At 37.8% G+C, this 21,947-nt stretch overlaps 1 protein-coding gene across 8 annotated transcripts in view; it reads right to left on the bottom strand.

Annotated features, from left to right (window-relative positions):
- GON4L (gon-4 like) overlaps positions 1–21,947 on the bottom strand; it is a 91,737-nt gene that overhangs the window by 46,099 nt on the left and 23,691 nt on the right. For all 8 annotated transcript variants that reach the window (XM_082343092.1, XM_082343094.1, XM_082343098.1 and 5 more), the window contains 9 exons: positions 18,734–18,927; positions 17,937–18,011; positions 17,707–17,757; positions 14,354–14,404; positions 13,942–14,037; positions 12,944–13,063; positions 12,192–12,362; positions 8,483–8,675; positions 1,985–2,086 (listed from right to left, as the gene is read on the bottom strand). In XM_082343092.1, the coding sequence (XP_082199218.1) occupies positions 1,985–2,086; positions 8,483–8,675; positions 12,192–12,362; positions 12,944–13,063; positions 13,942–14,037; positions 14,354–14,404; positions 17,707–17,757; positions 17,937–18,011; positions 18,734–18,927 (1,053 nt within the window). The remainder of the gene's footprint in view (positions 1–1,984; positions 2,087–8,482; positions 8,676–12,191; positions 12,363–12,943; positions 13,064–13,941; positions 14,038–14,353; positions 14,405–17,706; positions 17,758–17,936; positions 18,012–18,733; positions 18,928–21,947) is intronic.

The raw sequence follows: 21,947 nt of genomic DNA, 5'->3' as shown, positions 1-21,947 counted from the left end.
GTACTAAGAAGCGATCTGTGAAGCAATCATATCAATTACACTAGGTTACCATCAAGCCATCATACTGCTGCTTCTTCATTATCAATGCATGAATCCTTATACCAGTAAATAAATGTTCCTTTTTCACATTATCTTTTCATTTTTCTTGTCTAGTGTTTGTAACATGTATATCTACAGTGTTTTGTATCATATAAGACAATATTAATATAGATACTGACAGATGATTCAGCTTGTAAACAGATAACATAACTTACAGTATCGATAAATACAGTACTGTAAACATATTTTCTCTTCCTTATTATGATTTTCTTAATAACATTTTCTTTTCTCTAGCTTACTTTACTGTAAGAATACAGTATATAAAACACATTATATATAAAATACATGTTAATAACTATTTATTTTATTGGTAAGCCTTCAACAGTAGGCTACTAGTAGTTAAGTTTTCGGGTAGTCAAAACTTCCAGTCGGATTTTCAACTACACTGGGGTTGGGCACCCCTAGCCTCCAAGTTGCTCAAGGTCAACTGTATCTATAAACTGAAGAAAGTAACAGACAAACAAGAAGGGAAGGCAAGTGTATACCAGGCTGAGAGCTGAATTGAAATACAATCTCCTACTTTTCTGCTTCAAGCAGAAAATGTTTCATGACCAGCACATGACACTGTGGACCATTCGCTCCTTCTTGAAAGACTCTTCCCTTGGTTTCTGAGACACAGGGCTTTCTTGGTTTTTCTCATACCTTCCTAGACCTTCCTTCACAATTTTCTCAAAACCTAAATCCTCAAGCCTTTTCTTTCTACACTTTCTCTTTGATTCCTGGTGCTTTCCTTTCAATGCAACCTTAACTGTCATAACATACCAAAATAAATGGAAGATCTTCATAAAGGAAATGGCGTTCTAATCTTAAAAACAACATGAAAGATGAAATAAAGCAACAAAACAGAACATAAGTCCTAAAGGATTGTGTTTACATAATTCTCTTTGCACAAAGACTTGCATTATTTAGGTACATAATAAACACTTTTGGATACTTATAAAACTTTCTTCATAACCTCATCAAGAGCCAATGTCTTACCTTCACCATGTTGTGTATACTATTCCAGTACAGGGTCATGCACACACTCAATAAAAATCAACAGTTCCTGAGATATGTTTTCCATCATTGGCAAACTAGCAATGAAATAATTTTAAACAAATGACTCAAGCCAAGTTATTTACTTGTTTTCCATGCCTCCAATCTTGCTCTCTTTACCCACCAAATCAATACATTAAACTGGCATTAAATCAAAGTGGTATTTCTAAAATCCAAATCAGTTCCTATTTATTTCCTGCTTTGAGCTCTCCTTTTTGAGAGATCAAAAATCAGATCTAAGGCTCTCTATGAACTGAACACTGCTTAACTCTTCTATCACCACTCACTCATACGACTTAACCAAACTACTTACTATTTTCCAAACACATGTATTGTTGTTTCATAATTCCATGGTTTGCAGAATTCTTCTATTTGCAATATCCCTCTCTGCCCCCATTCACCAAAAATTTCTTATTGCTCCTTCAAAACTAAAATAAAACATCCCATTTTGTGAATCCTTCCCTAACCCATACCATACATTAGGACAGTATAACCCTCTTTTAGGCCACTAGTGTATACACAAACTATTATTATAGCACCTATCACTTGGTACTATAACTGTTTCTGTTTGTATCCCCCTACTAAGCTGACATCCTACAGGCAGAGGCCATGTCTTATTCATTTTGGTACAATCGCTGCGAAATACTCAATACATGACTGTGGGATGTAAAAATGAGTAACTGATAGGCTTCCTGAATATATATGTAAATTTAAAGAATTATAGAAATAAATGGGTAGAGGAAGCTTAAATGTCTTGAGTGGGCTACAAACTTCAACCTCAAAAATCTGCAAAGTAAACAAAGGTAGATGTGGAGAAGTCAAGACCAGGACTCAATAAACACAGACTCACTGGTGATTCTTACTGCCCGGTCAGTGCGGAAATCCTCTGTGTCTGGTTCATCAAGGTCTTCCAGGAAATTATATTCTGGATCGTCATCATCATCTGCCTCATCTAGGAAAAAAAATGTTTTAGACACTTATTCCCAACTCTGAACTCATATCTCTAATGAAAATTTAAGATGTTCAGCACCATAAGAATCTACTCCAATAAAGCACATTTATTCTGAAGTTTTTATTTTTATTTTTTACTTATTTTTTGGCTGCGCCACACGGCTTGCAGGATCTTAGTTCCCTAACCAGGAATTAAACCCAGGCCCTCAGCAGTGAAAGCGCAGAGTCCTAACCGCAAGGGAATTCCCTATTCTCAAGTTTTTAAACAACTTATTCTTTTTTTTCCTCAGTGCCTGTGCACAGATCATTTCCCACAGCGGACTCATCTCACCTATTCTCCCCAATTAGCCAAGTTCCTTCCTTCAAACAAAACTTAAATTTCTCAAAATGCAGCAAAAGCCTGAAAACTGAACATATAATTTATCTCAGTAAACCCACTTAGAGTAGTGCATCTCATTAAAATAATATTTTTATAAAACTCTTTATACAAAGGCATTGATAGTGAAAAAAGGAATGACCCTAATTCCCAATAATTAGGGAATGACTGTAATTATGACACCTTAGTATAAAATAGTATATACATATAGAATGTAAACATTCTATACATGTTCAACACATTCATGACAAAAGTACAACACAATACACACATAATACTCATAAGCATAAAAAAATTATATCCCTACAATAACTCAGAAATAACTAAAAATATACAAAAATAACAAACATTTGTAATGGCAGCGCATAGAAGTATGGGTATTTTTGTTGATGCTATGATGTCTTTTAGATTCCTAACTAAAAATCTTGAAGGAGTCAATCAGTTATGGATTGTTATACATATATGTATTTTTAATAAATTTATTTTATTTTTGGCTGCATTGGGTCTTTGTTGCTGCGCGGGCTTTCTCTAGTTGCAGTGAGCGGGGACTACTCTTCGCTGTGGTACGTGGTCTTCTCATTGCGGTGGCTTCTCTTTGTTGTGGAGCACGGGCTCTAGGCGCGCAGGCTTCAGCAGATGTGGCTCGTGGGCTCTAGAGCACAGGGTCAGTAGTTGTGGTGCACGGGCTTAGCTGATCTGCGGCATGTGGGATCTTCCCGGACCAGGGCTCGAACCCGTGTACCCTGCATTGGCAGGCAGATTCTTAACCACTGTGCCACCAGGGAAGCCCCTGGATTGTTATATTAAGGTAAAATTTTTCCTGGGACAACTTTAGATCAGCATCGTCTAACAGAATTTTCTGTAAGGTCAGAAATGTTCTACATATGCATTGTACGACAACGGTAGCCCCTAGCCACATGAGGCAACTGAGAACTTGAAATGTGGCTAGTGCAACTGAGGAAGTGAATTAAAAGAAAAAGCAGAAACAACGCCTAGCAAATGAGAATATCTAATTCCTTACCACTATGTGCCATTACACAGGAGAGGGAGATCTCTACGTATTACAATAGAAAGATGTCTAAATTATATTAAGTGAACGAAGCAAGTTGCAGATGCAGGACAATATGTATAGTATGATTCCTTTCTTGGAAAAAAAGATAGATATGTGCTTGATTAAACACAGAGAAAATATCTAGAAAGAATTAACAAAGACTGAAGGATAGAACTCTTTCTTTTCTTAATTTTTCATAATAAATATCTTTCATTAAAAATAAAAATATATACACACACTTTTTTTTTTAATTTTTGGCTGCATTGAGTCTTCGTTGCTGCGTGCGGGCTTTCTCTAGTTGTGGCGAGCGGGGGCTACTCTTCATTGCGATGTGCGTGCTTCTCACTGCGGTAGCTTCTCTTGTTGTGGAGCACAGGCTCTACGCGCGCAGGCTTCAGTAGTTGTGGTGTGCGGGCTCAGTAGTTGTGGCTTGTGGGTTCTAGAGCGCAGGCTCAGTAGTTGTGGCGCATGGGCTTAGTTGCTCCGCGGCATGTGGGATCTTCCCGGACCAGGAATTGAACCCGTGTCCCCTACATTGGCAGGCTGACTGTTAACCTCTGCACCACCAGGGAAGTCACACACACACATTTTTTATTCATAATCACTAGAAAATTTGTACTGATAAACCCCAATCTAACCTGATATTCTTTACTCAACATTTATTGCTTATAATATATAAATCTGCATTGTATATATATAGCTATCTAAATGTGAAGGCTTTTTCACCCATCTATAGGTTTATCCCCCAATAAAAATGTTTTAAATCCTTAGGAATGGAATCCTTGCTTTGTAATCTCTATAGTACTTTCTATGTAAGTCTCTTTACAGCAGGTTCTTTACAAACGTTGCTGAATAATATAAGATGTGGGGAAAGCCTATAACATATGGATACTGCACACACGTTTGGACCCCCATCTGTTTACGTGCAAGAACTACAATAGACAGCTTCTGCCCATACCATACAAACGGGTCAGCCAATATTCTCAGAGAACCCATTTGGCAAACATGTTGAAAAATCATTTAGGAAGGTTTCTTCTGAGTTCTGCTTAGCTTTTAGTACCCTGATTGTGGAACCTGCCCTCTGGGTTGAATTACTTTTTTGACTGACTGACAATGTCAGCATCTACCCAGCTGATCTCAATTTTGTGTACCCACCCCCCTCTAGTGCAACCTCTTATTTTTTGCAAATGAGACTCTCACTTTTAATAATATGCAGAGCAGATGGTACTAGGAACATGTCAAAATAGTTAGCCACGTAATACTACCAAAATAAACCGGCATATGGCTAAAGTTTGGTACTGTGATCTATATCTAGCATCATTTCCTATTTACCAGCACTCACAAAATTCAGCTGGTAGATCTGGGGATCCAAACCTACCCTAGTCATTGGCTCTATGTTCTCTTTTTTAAATCTATCCTAATAAGGAAACAAAAAAATACTGTTTTAAAGAAAGAGGATTTTCACCCTCCCCACTAACCATTATTCCATTTCCTCAATCAACCCTTATCATACACTCTTATTTCTCCCAGACCAGTAGTTGTCAAACTTTAGGATATATAAGAATTAGATACCTAGATGATAACCATTAGTGATTCTGATTCAGTATGTATGGAGTGAGGCCCTGGAATCTGGTTTTTTTTTGGTTTTTTTTTTTTTTCCATTTTGGCTGCGTTGGGTCCTTGTTGCGGTACGTGGGCTTCTCATTGCGGTGGCTTCTCTTGTTGCAGAGCACGGGCTCTAGGCACGTGGGCTTCAGTAGTTGTGGCACGCAGGCTCAGTAGTTGTGGCGCATGGGCTTAGTTGCTCCGCGGCATGTGAGATCTTCCCGGACCAGGGCTCAAACCCACGTCCCCTACCTTAGCAGGTGGATTCTTAACCCCTGCACCACCAGGGAAGTCCCTGGAATCTGTATCTTAACATCATCCAACAAATACATCCCTACACTCCCTGATTCTGATTCAAATTCTAGGGACAAATTATGAGAAACACCACCCAGACTCCCAAAATCCTAACAGCCAACTCTGTCTGGCCTTTCCTCCTCAACAGTCAGCATTTCAGCTCTTTCAACCAAGGTGATAACAATCAGGGCACCAAAGCTGCTGCACTAATAAAGCCATGAAAACATGACTTAATTACTATCAATATTTTGTCTTAGCTTAGGTCTAAGGACAAAATGCAGAGCTTGCTTATGAAGCGTCACATGCATTTAAAAAATGCTTTTATGTCCCCTGAGACTTCTTTGAAATATATTCCTAGAATATTAAACTGGGTTGTAATCCTAGCAGTATAACAATTGATTCTATAACACAGAGCAACACAATGAATTTCTCTGACACTTTTACAAAATGGATAGAATTATCTTTGTCCCTGTTCACTCCTTTCTGCAGAGATTTCTGAGCCTTGGTATCTTAGACCTTGAATGCGCTGATAGAAAAAGGAAGTGTCAATAAATGAACTTCATGAGAATAATAAATCCCCAAAAAAAGTGACATAAAAAAACTTCATGTATGTAGATGTGTACATTTTTCTGGGGAGTGGCTGCACAGCTTTCATCAGATTCTCAAAGGGGTAAGGAATGGAAAAGCTAGCAGCTTAGACTCCTATCAGAAGACTAATGCGATAATATATCAGTTGTTGATTATTAAGGAACTGACTCTCCAGTTAATATGTCAATGACTCAGCTGCAAATTTCATCCTTTTCTCCTTCATGCAAGTTTGTGCATTTCATCGCTTATTACCACTTCTGCTATAGAAGGTGGGTGGAGAAGAACAAAAATGCTAAAATTCAAACCAATTTGCTTCTTGTTACCTGTCTTTTCTAAATGTTTAGGGAATTTAAATTTAGGACTAAAATTCTTCCTATTGCCACATTAATGTGGAAAACTAAAAGGTAACGTCATATTTGAAAACTCTCAGGAGAGGCACATGAAACTATTATCAGTGATCCTTCTGCGGCATGAAACTGTCATCATGAGGAAAGGCTTTAACAGTTTTCTTTACACAGTATTTGATTTCTTTACTCCAAGCACGTATTACCCTTATGGTTATAATACAGAATATAAGAGAAAACTCTGGGGAGCATATATTCTACAGAACCTAAATACATATTATCTCAATGTCACTTCCACCCATCTGATTCCTCTCTTGTCACTGTTGTCAAATATCTTTCAAAGGTCCATCTCAAATACCACCTTTTTCATGTTGCTATCTCTGGTCATGCTAAACAATAATTCTCTCTCTTCTAAAACCTTAGAACAGAGCTTATGCCACTTTTATGGTGCATCTGAGTTCATTCAACTTCATTAATCTGAAATGTATCATGCATTTAACAATGGACCAGGCACCATTCATACATGTTTACTCCCTAACAAAATGATCATTTTCCTCTCTCTCTCATAGAACCTAACACACTGCCTTGTAAAAGAAAGTACTCAATACCAAATGCCAAATTATGTGCAATATAGTTATTAATAGCTTTATGAGGTAAATATGAGAACTTACTTTCTTTCATTCACTTATCCTAATTTACTCCTGGCCTTACCTACCCAAATATTTACTCAGTCTATTTCCATACAAGCTATATGTTCTCTTATTTATCTTAAAGCATTATCCTTTCAACACAAAAATCTTACAGTAGTTGTTCTTAGAAGACAGGGAAAAGAATAAAGATATGCTCTGTAAGTTGTCTGTAATTAAGTTTGATAGGACATCATGTGATCCAGAAATAGGAGCAATGAATTTGGCTATGGATTAAAGTGAGATAGTGAATGACTCTGTTCACATAAAAATGCAAGTAAGACTTTGGTTCAGTTATACACATTTTTTAAAAAGTGTGATCTTCCACAACACAACCAGTATGAATATCCTGGTCACTCCCCATTGAAGAGAGTCAAAAGGAAACAACAGTAGTAACAAAACTGCCCTGATTCCATCAAAAGAATGTGACATCATCTGGAATCACTACTAACTAAATCAATCTCTCATTTCCTCTAAATTTACAGAAACACTGCACAAAATGATGAATGGTAACTGACTCTCACTATAGTATGCTTAAAAAAAACCCACCAAAGACAATTTTAACAATGTATTGTTTTAAAGTAAGAATTTTACTTATATTCTAAAACAAATAAGGGTTGCAGCAGGGATTCTTACACCATGTATGACTGTAGTCAACATTGTTTCTGTCTGATCAATTCTCCTTCCCTACTTCTGGAAACACTGTCACTTCTTTTGGGTAATTGCTTACTCCAACCCTGTTGTTTACAAGGTGCTGCCAATCACAGGACTCCATGCTGAAACAGTCTCCCTATTGAAGCCATGCAATACCAAGACAGTGGGCATGTGATCAAACCCAACCAATCAGAGTTGTTCCTCTGGATTTTTCAAACTGGAGCCTGTAGGAGAGAGTTCTTCTGATGTGGGGACAAACCAAGAAGTGAATGGTGTGCTTATGATCATAGTTCCAGCCTTGTAGAAAAAAATAGGTTTGAGAATGCAGTTGACTGACAAAAAGTAGAGATAACAGCTGTTGAGAGGGAAAGTGGGTCTCAATTCCTCTGTAGGTTTTTCTGCCCTTCCCAAAGTCTGGTTTCATTCAGCAAGTTGAGAGTTAGGATTCTCAACTTCAGCAAGTTGACAGTTAGGATTCTTTCACCTGCATCAGGAAGAACCTTAACTAACATGACAGTCTTCGAGTGAGTCAATGCACTCTCGTGAAATCATATATAAAATTATATGTACATTTATGTTTCAGGGGAGGAATCTTAGCATTCAAAAGATTCCCCAAAAGACTCTTTAACAAAAACAAAAAGGGGGGGGATGGAATTTAACTACTGATTTAGACCACATTGTTAAATACACAATTAAATCAATTAACCAAAAACACCCCTTTCTTTAAGCTTTTAACTAATGAAAACTTTACCAGAGACCATGGACAGAGTAGATATTAAATGCAAACAAAATCACTTACCTTCATTCCCCACATCATCATTCATAAGACCCCCCAGCCACATCTTCCAATCCTCATCATCTGCTGTATTGGGGTCATACATGTCTGGGGTGATGTCTGGAGCTCGGAGCTCTGCCTCTAGTTGCCCCAGGGGAACATTTTTCAGAGGCATCTTAGAGCGAGTTCGGAATGCAATGAGACTGTCATCCATGGGCTAGCCAATGGAGAAGGAAATAAAAACATATCACTGAATGCCTAATGCTTTCAATTTTTCCAAACTTCATCATATCCTGTGTGTTTCTCTTCTTAGCTTAAAACACAAGGTCTCTTCTCTAAACCATTTGGATTTATTATTCTTTGTCTGAGAAACTTTAAGGATAATGACATCAATTTTTTTTTTGTAGGTACCAATGTCTTTTTTTTTTAAAAGGTTATACTCCATTTATAGTTCTTATAAAATATTGGCTATATTCCCCATGTTGTACAATATATCCTTGTATATCCTTATAATGACATCAGTTTTAAAACCAACATTTCAGGAACATTTATAAGAGCTTTATTAAGATATAATTTACACAACATAAAACTCACTCTTTTAAAGTGTATAACTGAGTGGATCTTACTATATTCACAGAGTTGTGTGAGATCACCACTATCTAATTCCAAAACATTTTCATCACCCCAAAAAGAAAGGCCATTTCCCTTAGTGGTAGCTCCCCATTCTTCCCTGATCCCCGTCTCTGATACCCACTAATCTTTCTGTCTCTATGGATTTGCTTATGCTGGACATTTTATATAAAAGGAATCATAGGGACTTCCCTGGTGGTCCAGTGGGTAAGACTCCATGCTCCCAATGCAGGGGGCCTGGGTTTGATCGCTGGTCGGGGAACTAGATCCCACACGTGTGCCGCAACTAAGAGTTCGTATACTGCAACTAAGAGTCCGCATGCCGCAACTAAGAGTCCGCATGCCACAACTAACAGTCCACATGCCGCAACTAAGAAGTCTGCATGCCACAATTAAAAAGATCTCACACGCCGCAATGAAGACCCGGCACAGCCAAAATAAATAAATAAATAAATATTTTTTAAAATAAATAAAAGGAATCATACAATATGTGGCCTTTTGTCTCTGGCTTCTTTCACTTAGCATAATGTTTTCAAAGTTCATCCATTTTGTAGCATGTATCAGTACTCATTCCTTTTTTTTTTTGTAATAAAATTTATTTATTCTATCTATTTTATTTTTGGCTGCGTTGGGTCTTCGTTGCTGTGAGCGGGCTTCTTATTGCGGTGGCTTCTCTCACTGCAGAGCCCAGGCTCTAGGCGTGCGCGCTTCAGGAGTTGTGGCTCGTGGGCTCTAGAGCGCAGGCTCAGTAGTTGTAGCGCACAGCCTTAGTTGCTCCGCGGCACGTGGGATCTTCCCGGACCAGGGCTCAAACCCGTGTCCCCTGCATTGGCAGATGGATTCTTAACCACTGCACCACCAGGGAAGCCCCTCATTCCTTTTTATTGAGAAAAAAGGAAATGAATAATGTCTATTCATACTCTTTGCCCATTTTTTAATTCGGCTGTCTTTTTATTGTTGAGTTCATTATATATTGCAGATACAAGACCCTTATCAGATATGTGATTTGCAATTATTTTCTCCCACTTTCTGGGTTGTCTCCACTTTTTTGATGTATCCTCTGAGGCACAAAAGTTTTTAATTGTGATGAGGTCCAATGTACCTATTCTTTTTGTCATTTGTGCTTTTGGTATTGTATTAAGAAACCACTGCCTAATCAAAGGTCAAAAAGATTTACTCTATGTTTTGTTCTAAGAGTTCTATAATTTTAGCCCTTACATTTAAGTCAATGATCTATTTTGAGTTAACTTTTGAGTGTGGTGTGAGGTAAGGGTCTAACTTTATACTCTTGCATGTGGATTTCCAGTTGTCACAGCACCATCTGTTGAAAGACTATTCTTTTCCCATTAATTGGTCTTGGAACACTTGTCAAAGATTAATTGACCATAAATTTAAGAGTTTATTTCTAGACTATCAATTCTGTTCCACTGATGATCTGTATGTCTATTCCTTTTCTTTTTCTAAAAAGATACTTTAAGAGAAGTATCTTTTATTTTTACTTTTTTAAAATTTATTTATTTATTTGGCTACTTCAGGTCTTAGTTGCAGCACACAGGATCTTTTGTGTGGCATGAGGGCTTCTCTCTAGTTGTGGCGTGCAGCCTCCAGAGCGTGCGGCCAGTTGCGCACGGCCAGGGGGAAGGGTAAGCTGGGACGAAGTGACAAAGCAGCATTAACATATATACACTACAAAATGTAAAATAGACAGCTAGTGGGAAGTAGCTACATAGCACAGGGAGATCAGCCTGGTGCTTTGTGCCCCCCTAGAGGGGTGGGATAGGGAGGGTGGGAAGGAGACGCCAGAGGGAGAGGATATGGGGATATATGTATACATACAGCTGATTCACTTTGTTATACAGCAGAAACTAACACAACATTGTAAAGCAATTATACTCCAATAAAGATGTTAAAAAAAAAAAAAATAACTGGCTGGGACTTCCGTGGCAGTCCAGTGGTTAAGACTACGCGCTTCCAATCAGGGGGTGCGGGTTTGATCCCTGGTCAGGGAACTAGGATCCTACATGCCGTGCAGCACAGCCAAAAGAAAAATAAATAAATAAAGATTAAAAAAAAAAAAAAAGAACTGTCTAATGATGGAATTTAGAAGGTCATCATTTGACAATAACCATAATAATGACTGTTTCAATCAAGAACAAGCAATGGATGCTAAAATTAGTGTGTGAAAAGATATTTTGCCTCAAAGATACATACTAATTAATTTAAAAATGGAAAAATAATAATTTTACAGCGAGGAAAACAAGCAGACACCACCTTAACCATGTGATCAAATTTAACATGATGGAAGTCATGTGCCTCCTGATATGATGCACTAAAAAGGACATATCACTTCTGTGATATTTGTGCCAAAAGTGCATAACCTGAATCTAATTATGAGGAAGTATCAGAAAAGTCAAAATTGAGGAACATTCTGTAAAATAATTGCTCTATAAGGTTCAAAAACGTCAAGGTTATGAAACCTTGAGAAACTGTTCCCAATAAAAAGAGTCTAAGAGACAAGATGACTAAATACAACATGTAATCCTAGACTGGATCCCGGATCACCAAAAAAAATCATTTTTCTTTTGCTTTATATAAAAGACATTATTGGGACAATTGGCAAAATCCAAATAGGGACTTTAATAGACTATATAATATTATATATCCTTATTTTCATAATCAAATGTCCTCATTTGTAGGAAATATACACTAAGATATTTAGGGGTAAAAGCACATCATGACTGCAACACACTCTAAAGCAATTCAGGAAAAAATAAATGTATACAGAGAGAGAGAAAGAAGGAGAAAATGATAAAGCAATTGTGGTAAAGGTTAATATTTGAGGAATCTGGCTGAAGGTTGTTCCTATGTTCCACATTTTAAAATGCTCTCTGTCACATACCTTATTTCATCCTTAGGAACTGCCATTCTCACTTAATTCTCACTTACAATAAAATAGCACAAACTAAATAGAGTACCAAAGACCTATAATTTCATGACCGTTACTTACTGTATCAGAATTTAACATCTTCCCTTCTCCCTTCCCAATCTGAGCAACGACTAAATTATTCCATTTGACTTTTTCAGCAGTTTAGAGTTATGTTACCTGGAAAGAATCCATGCAGACTGGACTGGAAGCCAGCTCCTCATCTACCGCATGCAACTTCTCCATGAAAGTACTATCCTTGGTCTGTTTGGGCTTTGGTGGGGGCGGAGGCCCCATGGGCACTACCTCAGCACTGATATGCCTAATGGCAGGTGTGGTGACTTTCTCAGCCTGATTAAAAGAGGCAACTATGTTAAAAATTAAAGGGAGGAAGGGAAGAAAAGAGAAAAAATAAAAAAGCAGGAGGAGAGAAGCATGTCTTTCATGTGCTAGCCATCTTTCTCTTCACATCTAGATAGAGGTATATAAAAACAAAGGCACTGTCAAGGACATTAATCTAATTAGGTTTCATCCTATTTCCAATGAAGCCAACAGGATGCCACTTAGGTTATCGAAAGCGGGGAAATACAATAAAAATGGCTTTAGAACAATATTAGAAAACACATACAAAAAAGAGAAGGGTAGAAGGAAAGAAACTCTGCCAGTCACTCACATTTGGCCCCTTAATAAGAACTCTCCCTGTCACTGAGTTCCAGTTTTCTCTTAACTGTTCACTGACTTAAGGGAATTTGAAATTCAGTTATAACTAGTCACAAATACCAGGAAGATAATGGCATGATTACTGATCTTGAATCATGTTTGGCAAAGGGTGACGGCTTAGAATCACCATGGAGAAATGATCTATTTATACAGTTAAATAATCTACTTATAGAGCATCTCTAATTTATCTTGCTAGTATGATGTGGATTTACCTCTGATAATATGCCACTCTCCTCATCTGTTTCAGTCATCTCAGAAGACTGCCTCAATCTGGATTTCTTTGCCCCACGTGGAGATGAAGCAGTGCTTTCAACATCACTTTCCAATAAACTCTACAAAACAAATCCAGTTCACTTTCATATGTATGCCCCTACCTCATTCCACTGAGTTTGAAGGACCTCAATAGAATGAATCACAAAATATCAATCACTGAATTAGAGTAAGAGAATAAAATATAAATAAAAGCTTAATTTGCTGAAGGTAGGAACAGGGAACGGATCTCTATCCTCATAAGCACTGTGAACTCTGTAAAACTGTAAGGCATTGATTTAAAATGCTTTAACAAACAAGTCAAAGAACACATTAAGAAATAGAATATTACATTAACTATGAAAATGAACAAACTATAGCTACAAGCAACAGTATAAATGAATCTCAAATGACTTGTGTTGAACCAAAAAAAAAAAAAAAAAGCCACACAAAAGAATAGACTATGGTTCCATTTACCTAAGGTACAGAAACAGTAAAAAACTGAACTCAGTGTGTAGAGCTGCATATTTAGGTGATATAAGTAGAAAGATAAGCAAGGAAGTAATTACCAAAAAGTCAAGATAGTGGCTGTCTATAGGGGAAGAAAAGTGAAGACTGTGATAAGAGGTGTCTGGCAATGTTACACTTAATGATTTTAAGGAAGTTTCATAAGGATTAGCTTTATAGTTATTTAAGCTGTATATTTTAATTTTTATCCTATGCACAGTTCTGCATGTTGTATGTGTGTTATATTTCATAATACAAGACATGAAAAAATCAAAGGAGCATGAAGAGGAGTCACAGTCTTAGATTTATGCAAAGAAATGAGTAGAAAAAAGAACTGTGTTTCAACCCTCTGTATAGAACAAGTGATATTACTAAGGAAGCAAAGTACACTCTGCCTTGTGGAGCCAAATTTTTTCTACATTACCAACTAACACTCACACAGGTAACCACTGACCTCTTCAGCAGTCTCATCTTCTTCTTCATCATCGGGCTGGTACTCTTCATCTGAGGAATCATCGTCTTCAAGGTGGATATCCACAAACTGAGGAGGCTACATAAGTACAATTATAGAAAAAAATAAAATAATAGAAAACACGAATCATATGTATTTGGGAAATAAGGGGAAGAAAGCAGAGCAGGAAAACAAAAAAATCCTAAGAGCACAACAAGCAGCTAAAGCAAGTAATAAGAGGCAGGAGTTAAAAAGATTTCTAGCATGAGAGTCAAACCTAAGACTAATGAAATGGAAAAAAACAAAGCTGGAATTTAAATAAATACATAGGTCAAAAAAAGTTAACAAATAGAAGCGTTTCGAAACTGATGAAGCCTTTCTGGAAAAGAATAAGAATTACCTCTTCCAAGTTTACCTTAATTTCATTGGCCTTCTTAATTGGTGAAATATTCCATGTTGGAATTACCTACCAACAAAGAATATAAATAGTTAAGTTCTCTTAACTAAAATAGACTGTTTTTCATTTTTACTTCTTCTTTACCATCACAAGGAGCCATCAGACTAACACGTAGCTGCAGTGATGTAGGGGTACTGATCTACACTGTCAAATATTTGTCAGAGCTTGGCAGAAGAAAAGGAGAGATGAATCTATTTCCATCATTAGCATCTCTGCCTTAAACCTAGTAAGAATCTGTATTACCCGTAAATGGACAAAGTGTCTATATTGTCTACTTTATATTACAGCTTGGGTTCACATAGAATAATAAATATGAAAACTATTTGTAAACTACAATAGTACACAAACCTAGGATACTACAGGTGATAGCAGCCTTTTGCCATCAGTATGTCTTAATCAATTACATAAATCCACCATAAGTATGCCTCCAAAAAGCTAGTCATGAAAAGTTCTTACGGAAGGATTTCGGGGTGAAGTGTCAAGTCATACACAACTTCTTTTCAAATAGTCCAGGAAAAAACAATAGACAGACACAGGGAGAGATAAAGCAAATTTGGCAGAATTTTACATTGTTAAATCTAGATGGAATCTAGATTCACTGTAAAATTCTTTTCAACTTTTTCAGGATTTTAAAACAATAGAGGGCTTCCCTGGTGGCGCAGTGGTTGAGAGTCTGCCTGCCAATGCAGGGGACATGGGTTCGAGCCCTGGTCTGGGAGGATCCCACATGCCGCGGAGCAACTAAGCCCGTGAGCCACAACTACTGAGCCTGCGCGTCTGGAGCCTGTGTTCCGCAACAAGAGAGGCCATGATAGTGAGAGGCCCGCGCACCGCAATGAAGAGTGGCCCCCGCTCGCTGCAACTAGAGAAAGCCCTTGCACAGAAATGAAGACCCAACGCAGCCAAAAATAAATAAATAAATAAAAGAACTGTCTTAAAAAAAATAAAACAATAGAGGGGCTTCCCTGGTGGCGCAGTGGTTAAGAATCTGCCTGCCAATGCCGGGGACACGGGTTCGAGCCCTGCTCTGGGAAGATCCCACATGCCGCGGAGCAACAAAGCCTGTGCACCACAACTACTGAGCATGCACTCTAGAACCCGTGAGCCACAACTACTGAGCCCATGTGCCACGACTCCTGAAGCCTGCGCGCCTAGAGCCCATGCCCCGCAATGAGAGAAGCCACCATATTGAGAAACCCGCGCACTGCAACGAAGAGTAGCCCCCCCTCGCTGCAACTAGAGAAAGCCCTTGCCCGTGCACAGCAATGAAGACCCAACGCAGCCAAAAATAAATAAATAAAATAAATAAATAAATTTTAAAAATAAAAAAATAAATAAAACAATAGAGTTGGTGGGGGGAAGTTTTTAAAGAATTCTTTAAAACCTCTTACATACTCCTGACACAATACCATTGGAGTGCATAATTTTTTGACCATCTAACTGTGACCCCAACAAAATCATCATGAACAAAATCCAACAGACCATTAGGTTCTGTCTCTATAAGAAGCCTTAGGCCCTCCACATCTCCTCAGCCCTGCCATGTTGTGGCTACTTATCTAGCTCTGTGGAGCCAGGCCCAACACAGGGTGTAAAGGGGATGATGTGATTCAGGTCCATACCTCTTCTCATGTTTGTTTCTAAACCAATCAATTTTCCTACTGCCAAATCCATCAGGAAGGAGTCAGTCTATTAAGATTAAGAAGCAAGAGAAATGGACTCTAATCTTTGCTCTCCCACATAAACTATAGCCTTGGGTTGTCTACCTTCTCTGCAACTATATACGTGGTTGGTAGACATAATCCAGAGCCTGATTTCGATCTCCTTGGGTTTTTTTTAATCAAATATGGAATTAATGTTAATTATATTCTATGTCAGGTAGACTTCACAGAACTTCTGTCTCACTGATGGCTGCTTGCATCATAGCTACCACATGTTCATTTGCGATTACTTCCTGGAGAAAGATGAAATTTCACTTTATGCAAACAGGGTTAGTCAATTAGATAAAGATATACAAATATATATATATGATGTGGCTGTCAAAAAAAGCCAGTGCATAGGGGAGCAGAATTTTCCACCCTAAAATGTGTGTCTTTGGCCTATTAAAAAAAAAAAAAAAGCCAATGAAACCTTAGGCTGCATTAAGGGAAATATGGAATCTGAACACTGAGGGAATAAACCTAACTTTATTTTTTTATTTTATTCTTTTTTGGCTGCACCATGCGGCATGCAGGATCTTAGTTCCCTGACCAGGGATTGAACCTGTACCCCTGCAATGGAAGCTCAGAGTCTTAACCACTGGACTGCCAGGGAAGTCCCAACCTAACTTTAATCTATACTAGTTAAACCCTATCTGGAGCACTAGATCCACTTAAGGCATACTTTTAAAAGGATATGGACAAACTTGGCACATGCAGAAGAAAAGGATCAGATTGGTGAAGGTACTCAAAGCCTTGTCACATGAAGACCAATAAAAAATTAGGGGACGTTTAGCAAGAAAAGAATGTTATAAAAAGATATATTGGTTTTCTTCAACTAGAGGAAAGGTCATGTGGAAGAGGAACAGACATTTCTTATACAGGGCTGCAAGGAACAGAACCAGACAAACAGACAAAAACTACAGTATGCATTTTGGGTCCATATAGCAAATCTTTCTTACTATCAGAGATAGAATGGACTCCCTCAGGACTATCACCTGCTTTGTCGCAGAAGGTAAGCACAAACTGGACAAGTGCTTGTTAAGCAGATAGAACACAGTGCCCAGCATCAAAGAGCTTGCTGTATCAGAATGCTTCAAAAGTCTTCAAGAGGTTCTCATACTTTAGTGTGCAAAAGAATGTACTGTTGTGCTTTCAACAATGCATATTCCCAGGCCATACCCATGGGTCCTGATTCCTAGGTCTGAGGTGAGCCCAAGAATGTGCATTTTTAATAAGCACTCTTGAGGAACCCCATACCAGGGTGACCTTGATGCAACTGGTCCCTGGAACACAATTTGAAATACACTACTTTAAACACTTCACCACCTATCTCACAACATGAACAGAAAAACTGTCATCACTCATTGCTTTCAACCGTTCCAAATGGTTATCTACCTAGTACTTCCAAAAAAGCAACTAAAATAAAAATAAACTATGATAATGATTTCATATATTGCATCTCCACATGTCTATTTGCCTTTTACAAATATTTCTTTAAGGAGTCAAACCCAGATCATAATAAATATTTCCTATATTTTTTTCCCTACAAATAACCTGGAATTATATATTATTAACAAAGCTAAATAAACAATAAAGAAAAAATAGAACACCCACCACTCCTTTTTCCACCACTTCCTTCAGTTTAGAGCGTGTCATTTTGGGCTCCTAAGAAGGGAAAATGAGAAGAAAACAGTCAATAAAAATCATCGAGTGATTCTTGAGTTTGCCCCCAACTGCCAAATTATTTACAAACGCCCAAGTGAGTTTGTAAACAACTCACTACACACTTAGCCAGTTTACAGATAGTTCTGTTTCATGACATTGAAAGAACAATAAATACTCACAAACATTGGCATATCCTCCGTCTCACTGATGGCTGCTTTCATCATAGCGACTACATGTTCATTTGTGATTACTTCCTGGAGAAAGATGAAATTTCACTTTATGCAACAAAGGTGTATCATCTAGATAATACTCATCTCTCTGTAACTCTGCTAGATATATGTAGAGGATAAACGAGAGCTAGATACCCAAATGGTTTCAGATTAGGGTAAAGCAAGGCAACTGAAAGCAAAGAAGGAAGTTTTGGAGAGAAGCACACAGCTTCCAACAATGTAGCAAGCAAATGGACCAATCTCATTAGCTGATACTAACAGGAAGGGCTCAAAAATAAAAAAATTCTCAGGTTAACTATCTGCTTAAGAGAAACAGTAATAAACAACAAAGGCTTTATAAATAGCTGTACTGTTACATAGCAAAGAAGAGTATTTGCATATGTGCAAAGGACTGTAAACTGTTAACTGGGCATCTTCTAAGACACATTGACCCACAAGAGTAAATCCACTGTAAACATTATCATCTTCCATTATCTTTGAATATGCTAAACAATAAACAATCAAATCAGTGGAAGGAAGCAGAGTAACAGTTTATCTTCCCAATTAAGTTCTTTCACATGTGTTCACATTTCAAACTTGTGCTGAGTGCAAAGAGAAGGCTACCTTGAAATGTAAAATATTTTGCCACAGGGAACTCACAAAATTAGTAATTCACACACCAAGACTCAAGAGTTTCCTGAGAATTTTTATTTGCTCCCCATGAAAGAGTTCTATTCCCATTACATGGCTGCCCCTGTCTTACTCACGTGAAGGATGTTTCGCACGTTGACTGCTGTTAGGTTGTGCTGCTTGGCGCCGTCCTCTAAGGTGCGGTCAAGCATGTCATCCAGCTTCAGGTCACAAGCCAAAGTCCCTTCTTCTTGACCCTTTCCATCTCTTTTCCTCTTGGTACCCTTTTTCTTTTTTCGCCTTTTCTCGTTTTCTTCACTGTCTTGCTCTTCTGCAAATAAACCAAGAACATCACAAGAATCACCAAAGCAACTGCTCCCGGAACTTAACCCAAAAAGCCAACAGTAAAAGAAAAACACTGTTGTCTGGCCCTGGAAATCAAAGAAGACTAAGATATAACAGCGGTGGTAAAGGCAGATGTGGTAGTACTGTTGTAGTAATAACACCTAACATTCACTGAATATTCCTTTTATGTCAGGCATTCTTCTACACACTTTATACATATTAATTCACTTACTCCTCATAACAACCCTATGAGGTAGGGACTATTATTTTTCCCACTGTACAGAGGAAGAAACTGAGGCAGAAAGATTAAGAAACTTTCCCAAGAGCTAATAATGACAAAGCCACATTTTGAAGCCAAGCACTCTAGCCCTAGAACTCTGTCTTAATTATTACTCTATACTACCCAGATAATACATCAGAAACCCAGGGTTTATGTCCCAGATCTATAACTTAACTGGGTTGCCTTGGCAATAGTCTTATTTTTATCTTTTGTAAAATACAGATATCTTCCCATCAGGGATGCCATGCATATTAAGTGAAATAATATATATCAAAGTGCTTTATAACCAATGAAATATTATACAAATGTAATTTATCACTATTATTATACTACTGAGTCTAGAAAAGAAAAAAACAAGGAGCAAATCAATAAAAAAAATCCACTCTGATTAAAAAAGGGGGGAGGGGATGAAGTACCTCTATTCTACAAGAAAGGAGCACATATATAACCAGATAAAAGGAAAAGCTTCTTGATTATTAGAATCTGGTAAGTCTTGAAGTAGATTATCACGCAACACCAAAATGAGGTTCTCATCTCTCTGATACTTTTTGGTCTGCTACCGTCTGAAAACAAGGGATTAGAGAAGATTAACATCAAGACAACCTTCTTAGTTTAAAAATATTTTATGACCTTCAAGCTGCACCCTGGCAATGTTTACTCAGTGAAAAATTATTAGTAATTTCAACCAATTGCTTTTGCACTTGTGAATATATATCAAGAATTCGATAAATGTTCGTAACTTTCAATCCAATCTTCTTCTTAAGGAAATAATTACACATGTATAGACTAATCAAGTTATTCATTTCAACATTAATTATTTTAGCAAAAACATGGAAAACACCTAAATGTCAACTGAAGAAAAACACACAACCTAAAAGTTGCAAGTTATGTTTTATTCAGGGACCTTACTGAGGACTACAGTCTGGGAGACAGCCTCTCAGATAGCTCTGAGGAACTGTTCCAAAGAGGTAAGGGAGAAGCCAGGATATATAGAAGTTTTCGCTGGAAAAAAAAAAAACACATGTAATTGAACATCAAAAGATTACTGCTAATCGCAAAAAAAGACATCTCGGGGCTTCCCTGGTGGCGCAGTGGTTGAGAATCCACCTGCCAATGCAGGGGACACGGGTTCGAGCCCTGGTCTGGGAAGATCCCACATGCTGCGGAGCAGCTGGGCCTCTGAGCCACAACTACTGAGCCTGCGCGTCTGGAGCCTGTGCTCCGCAACAAGAGAGGCTGCAATAGTGAGAGGCCTGCGCACCGCAATGAAGAGTGGTCCCCACTTGCCGCAACTAGAGAAAGCCCTCGCACAGAAACGAAGACCCAACACAGCCAAAAATTAATAAATAAATTAATTAATTTAAAAAAAAGACATCTCAAGTTAATGATTTTAGTGCTTTTCTATGTAGAGGAAGATGCAAGAGTCTTGGCTCATTGAAGTTATTCCTTAGCTATGCATCTTAACTATCTAGGGCCAGTATCCTGTTTTTCTCCAACCTGAATTCCCCTCAGGGTGCACCCTTTAGGGTTGGGGTGGGGTGGGGGTATGGCTGCAGTGGCTGATGCCTTGACGGCAGGCAACATTCATTGTTTATTGAAAAGGTAGGCAACATTTTTTGTGTGCACAGCCAATATGAAAAAAATGGTTAAGTGAACACTGGTACACCATACACTGGACTGTAACTGACCCATTAAAAATAGTCTTTTTAAGCAATTGATGGCAGGGGGACAAGTTAAAAATGTCTACAAAGAGTTTTTAATGATACAGAAAAAATTTTGATAAGGATTTTTAAGTAAAAAAAAAAAAGTAGAATTCAAACATACACATCTTACATTTGTGTAACCTAAACAAAAAATGGGCTACCTTGAGGTACATCCCAACAAAGTGATAGATGCAAAAGAAATATAAAACTCTAGAATGCATCAGAAAAGTGACAAAGCTCTTTACTGATGGTCATTTGAGAAAGCAGCAAAAGGGGAATTACATAGCATAATACACAACGAAACTGTCTAAAAACCTTTGTACACATATCTTTTCCCAAGGTCTCTCTTCTCACCTCATTTACCCCTTTTCTCCATAAACTCCAAAACTCTTCTCTCTCTTCACCACTCTTGAATCTCCTCTCTTTGCTCCTCCCTTCCCTCTTGCATCCTTTCTCATGTAGACCAATCTAGCCAGTTCTTGGTTTCTGCCATCCACTTTTCCCTCCTCATCTTACCAGTACTTAAACAATGACCTGGTAGTTGCAGAGCAAGAAAAGGATTTCTGACACCCAAAGAAGTTTTGATTCAGCTTCATATTCATATCCTATCATGTTGTTGGTAACACTGTCAATTGCAAAACTGACCCGGGGAAAAAAGTATGAAAGACACAAGTTAAAACTATTAATGTTATACTAGAAATAGTAAAGCGTGTTATTAACTAAAAATTAACCTAAATAAATAAAATCTTCCTTACGAAATTTAGATCTACAAAATGTAACAAAAATTCATAGAAGTGAAGACCAAAAAAAGGAAATTTACAATGGAAGCAGCTAAAATTAATAAAATTTTATACAGATAGTTGATGAGGAATCAAATTGTCCTTTAAAACAGTGCTTCTCAAACTCTCTGTGGCGAAAAACTAGTCTTGTTTTTGACCAATCCACTGTAGACTCATACTTTTATAAAGTAAGAATCTTTATAATGTCATAAGTGACATAATGTCAAAAGTGACATTTCTAAAG

Source organism: Balaenoptera borealis, assembly GCF_965194805.1.
Source record: "Balaenoptera borealis genome assembly, chromosome: 1".
Classification (NCBI taxonomy): domain Eukaryota; kingdom Metazoa; phylum Chordata; class Mammalia; order Artiodactyla; family Balaenopteridae; genus Balaenoptera; species Balaenoptera borealis.
The sequence above is the reverse complement of the archived record's forward strand: the minus strand, read 5'-3'. Positions and strand labels throughout refer to the sequence as shown.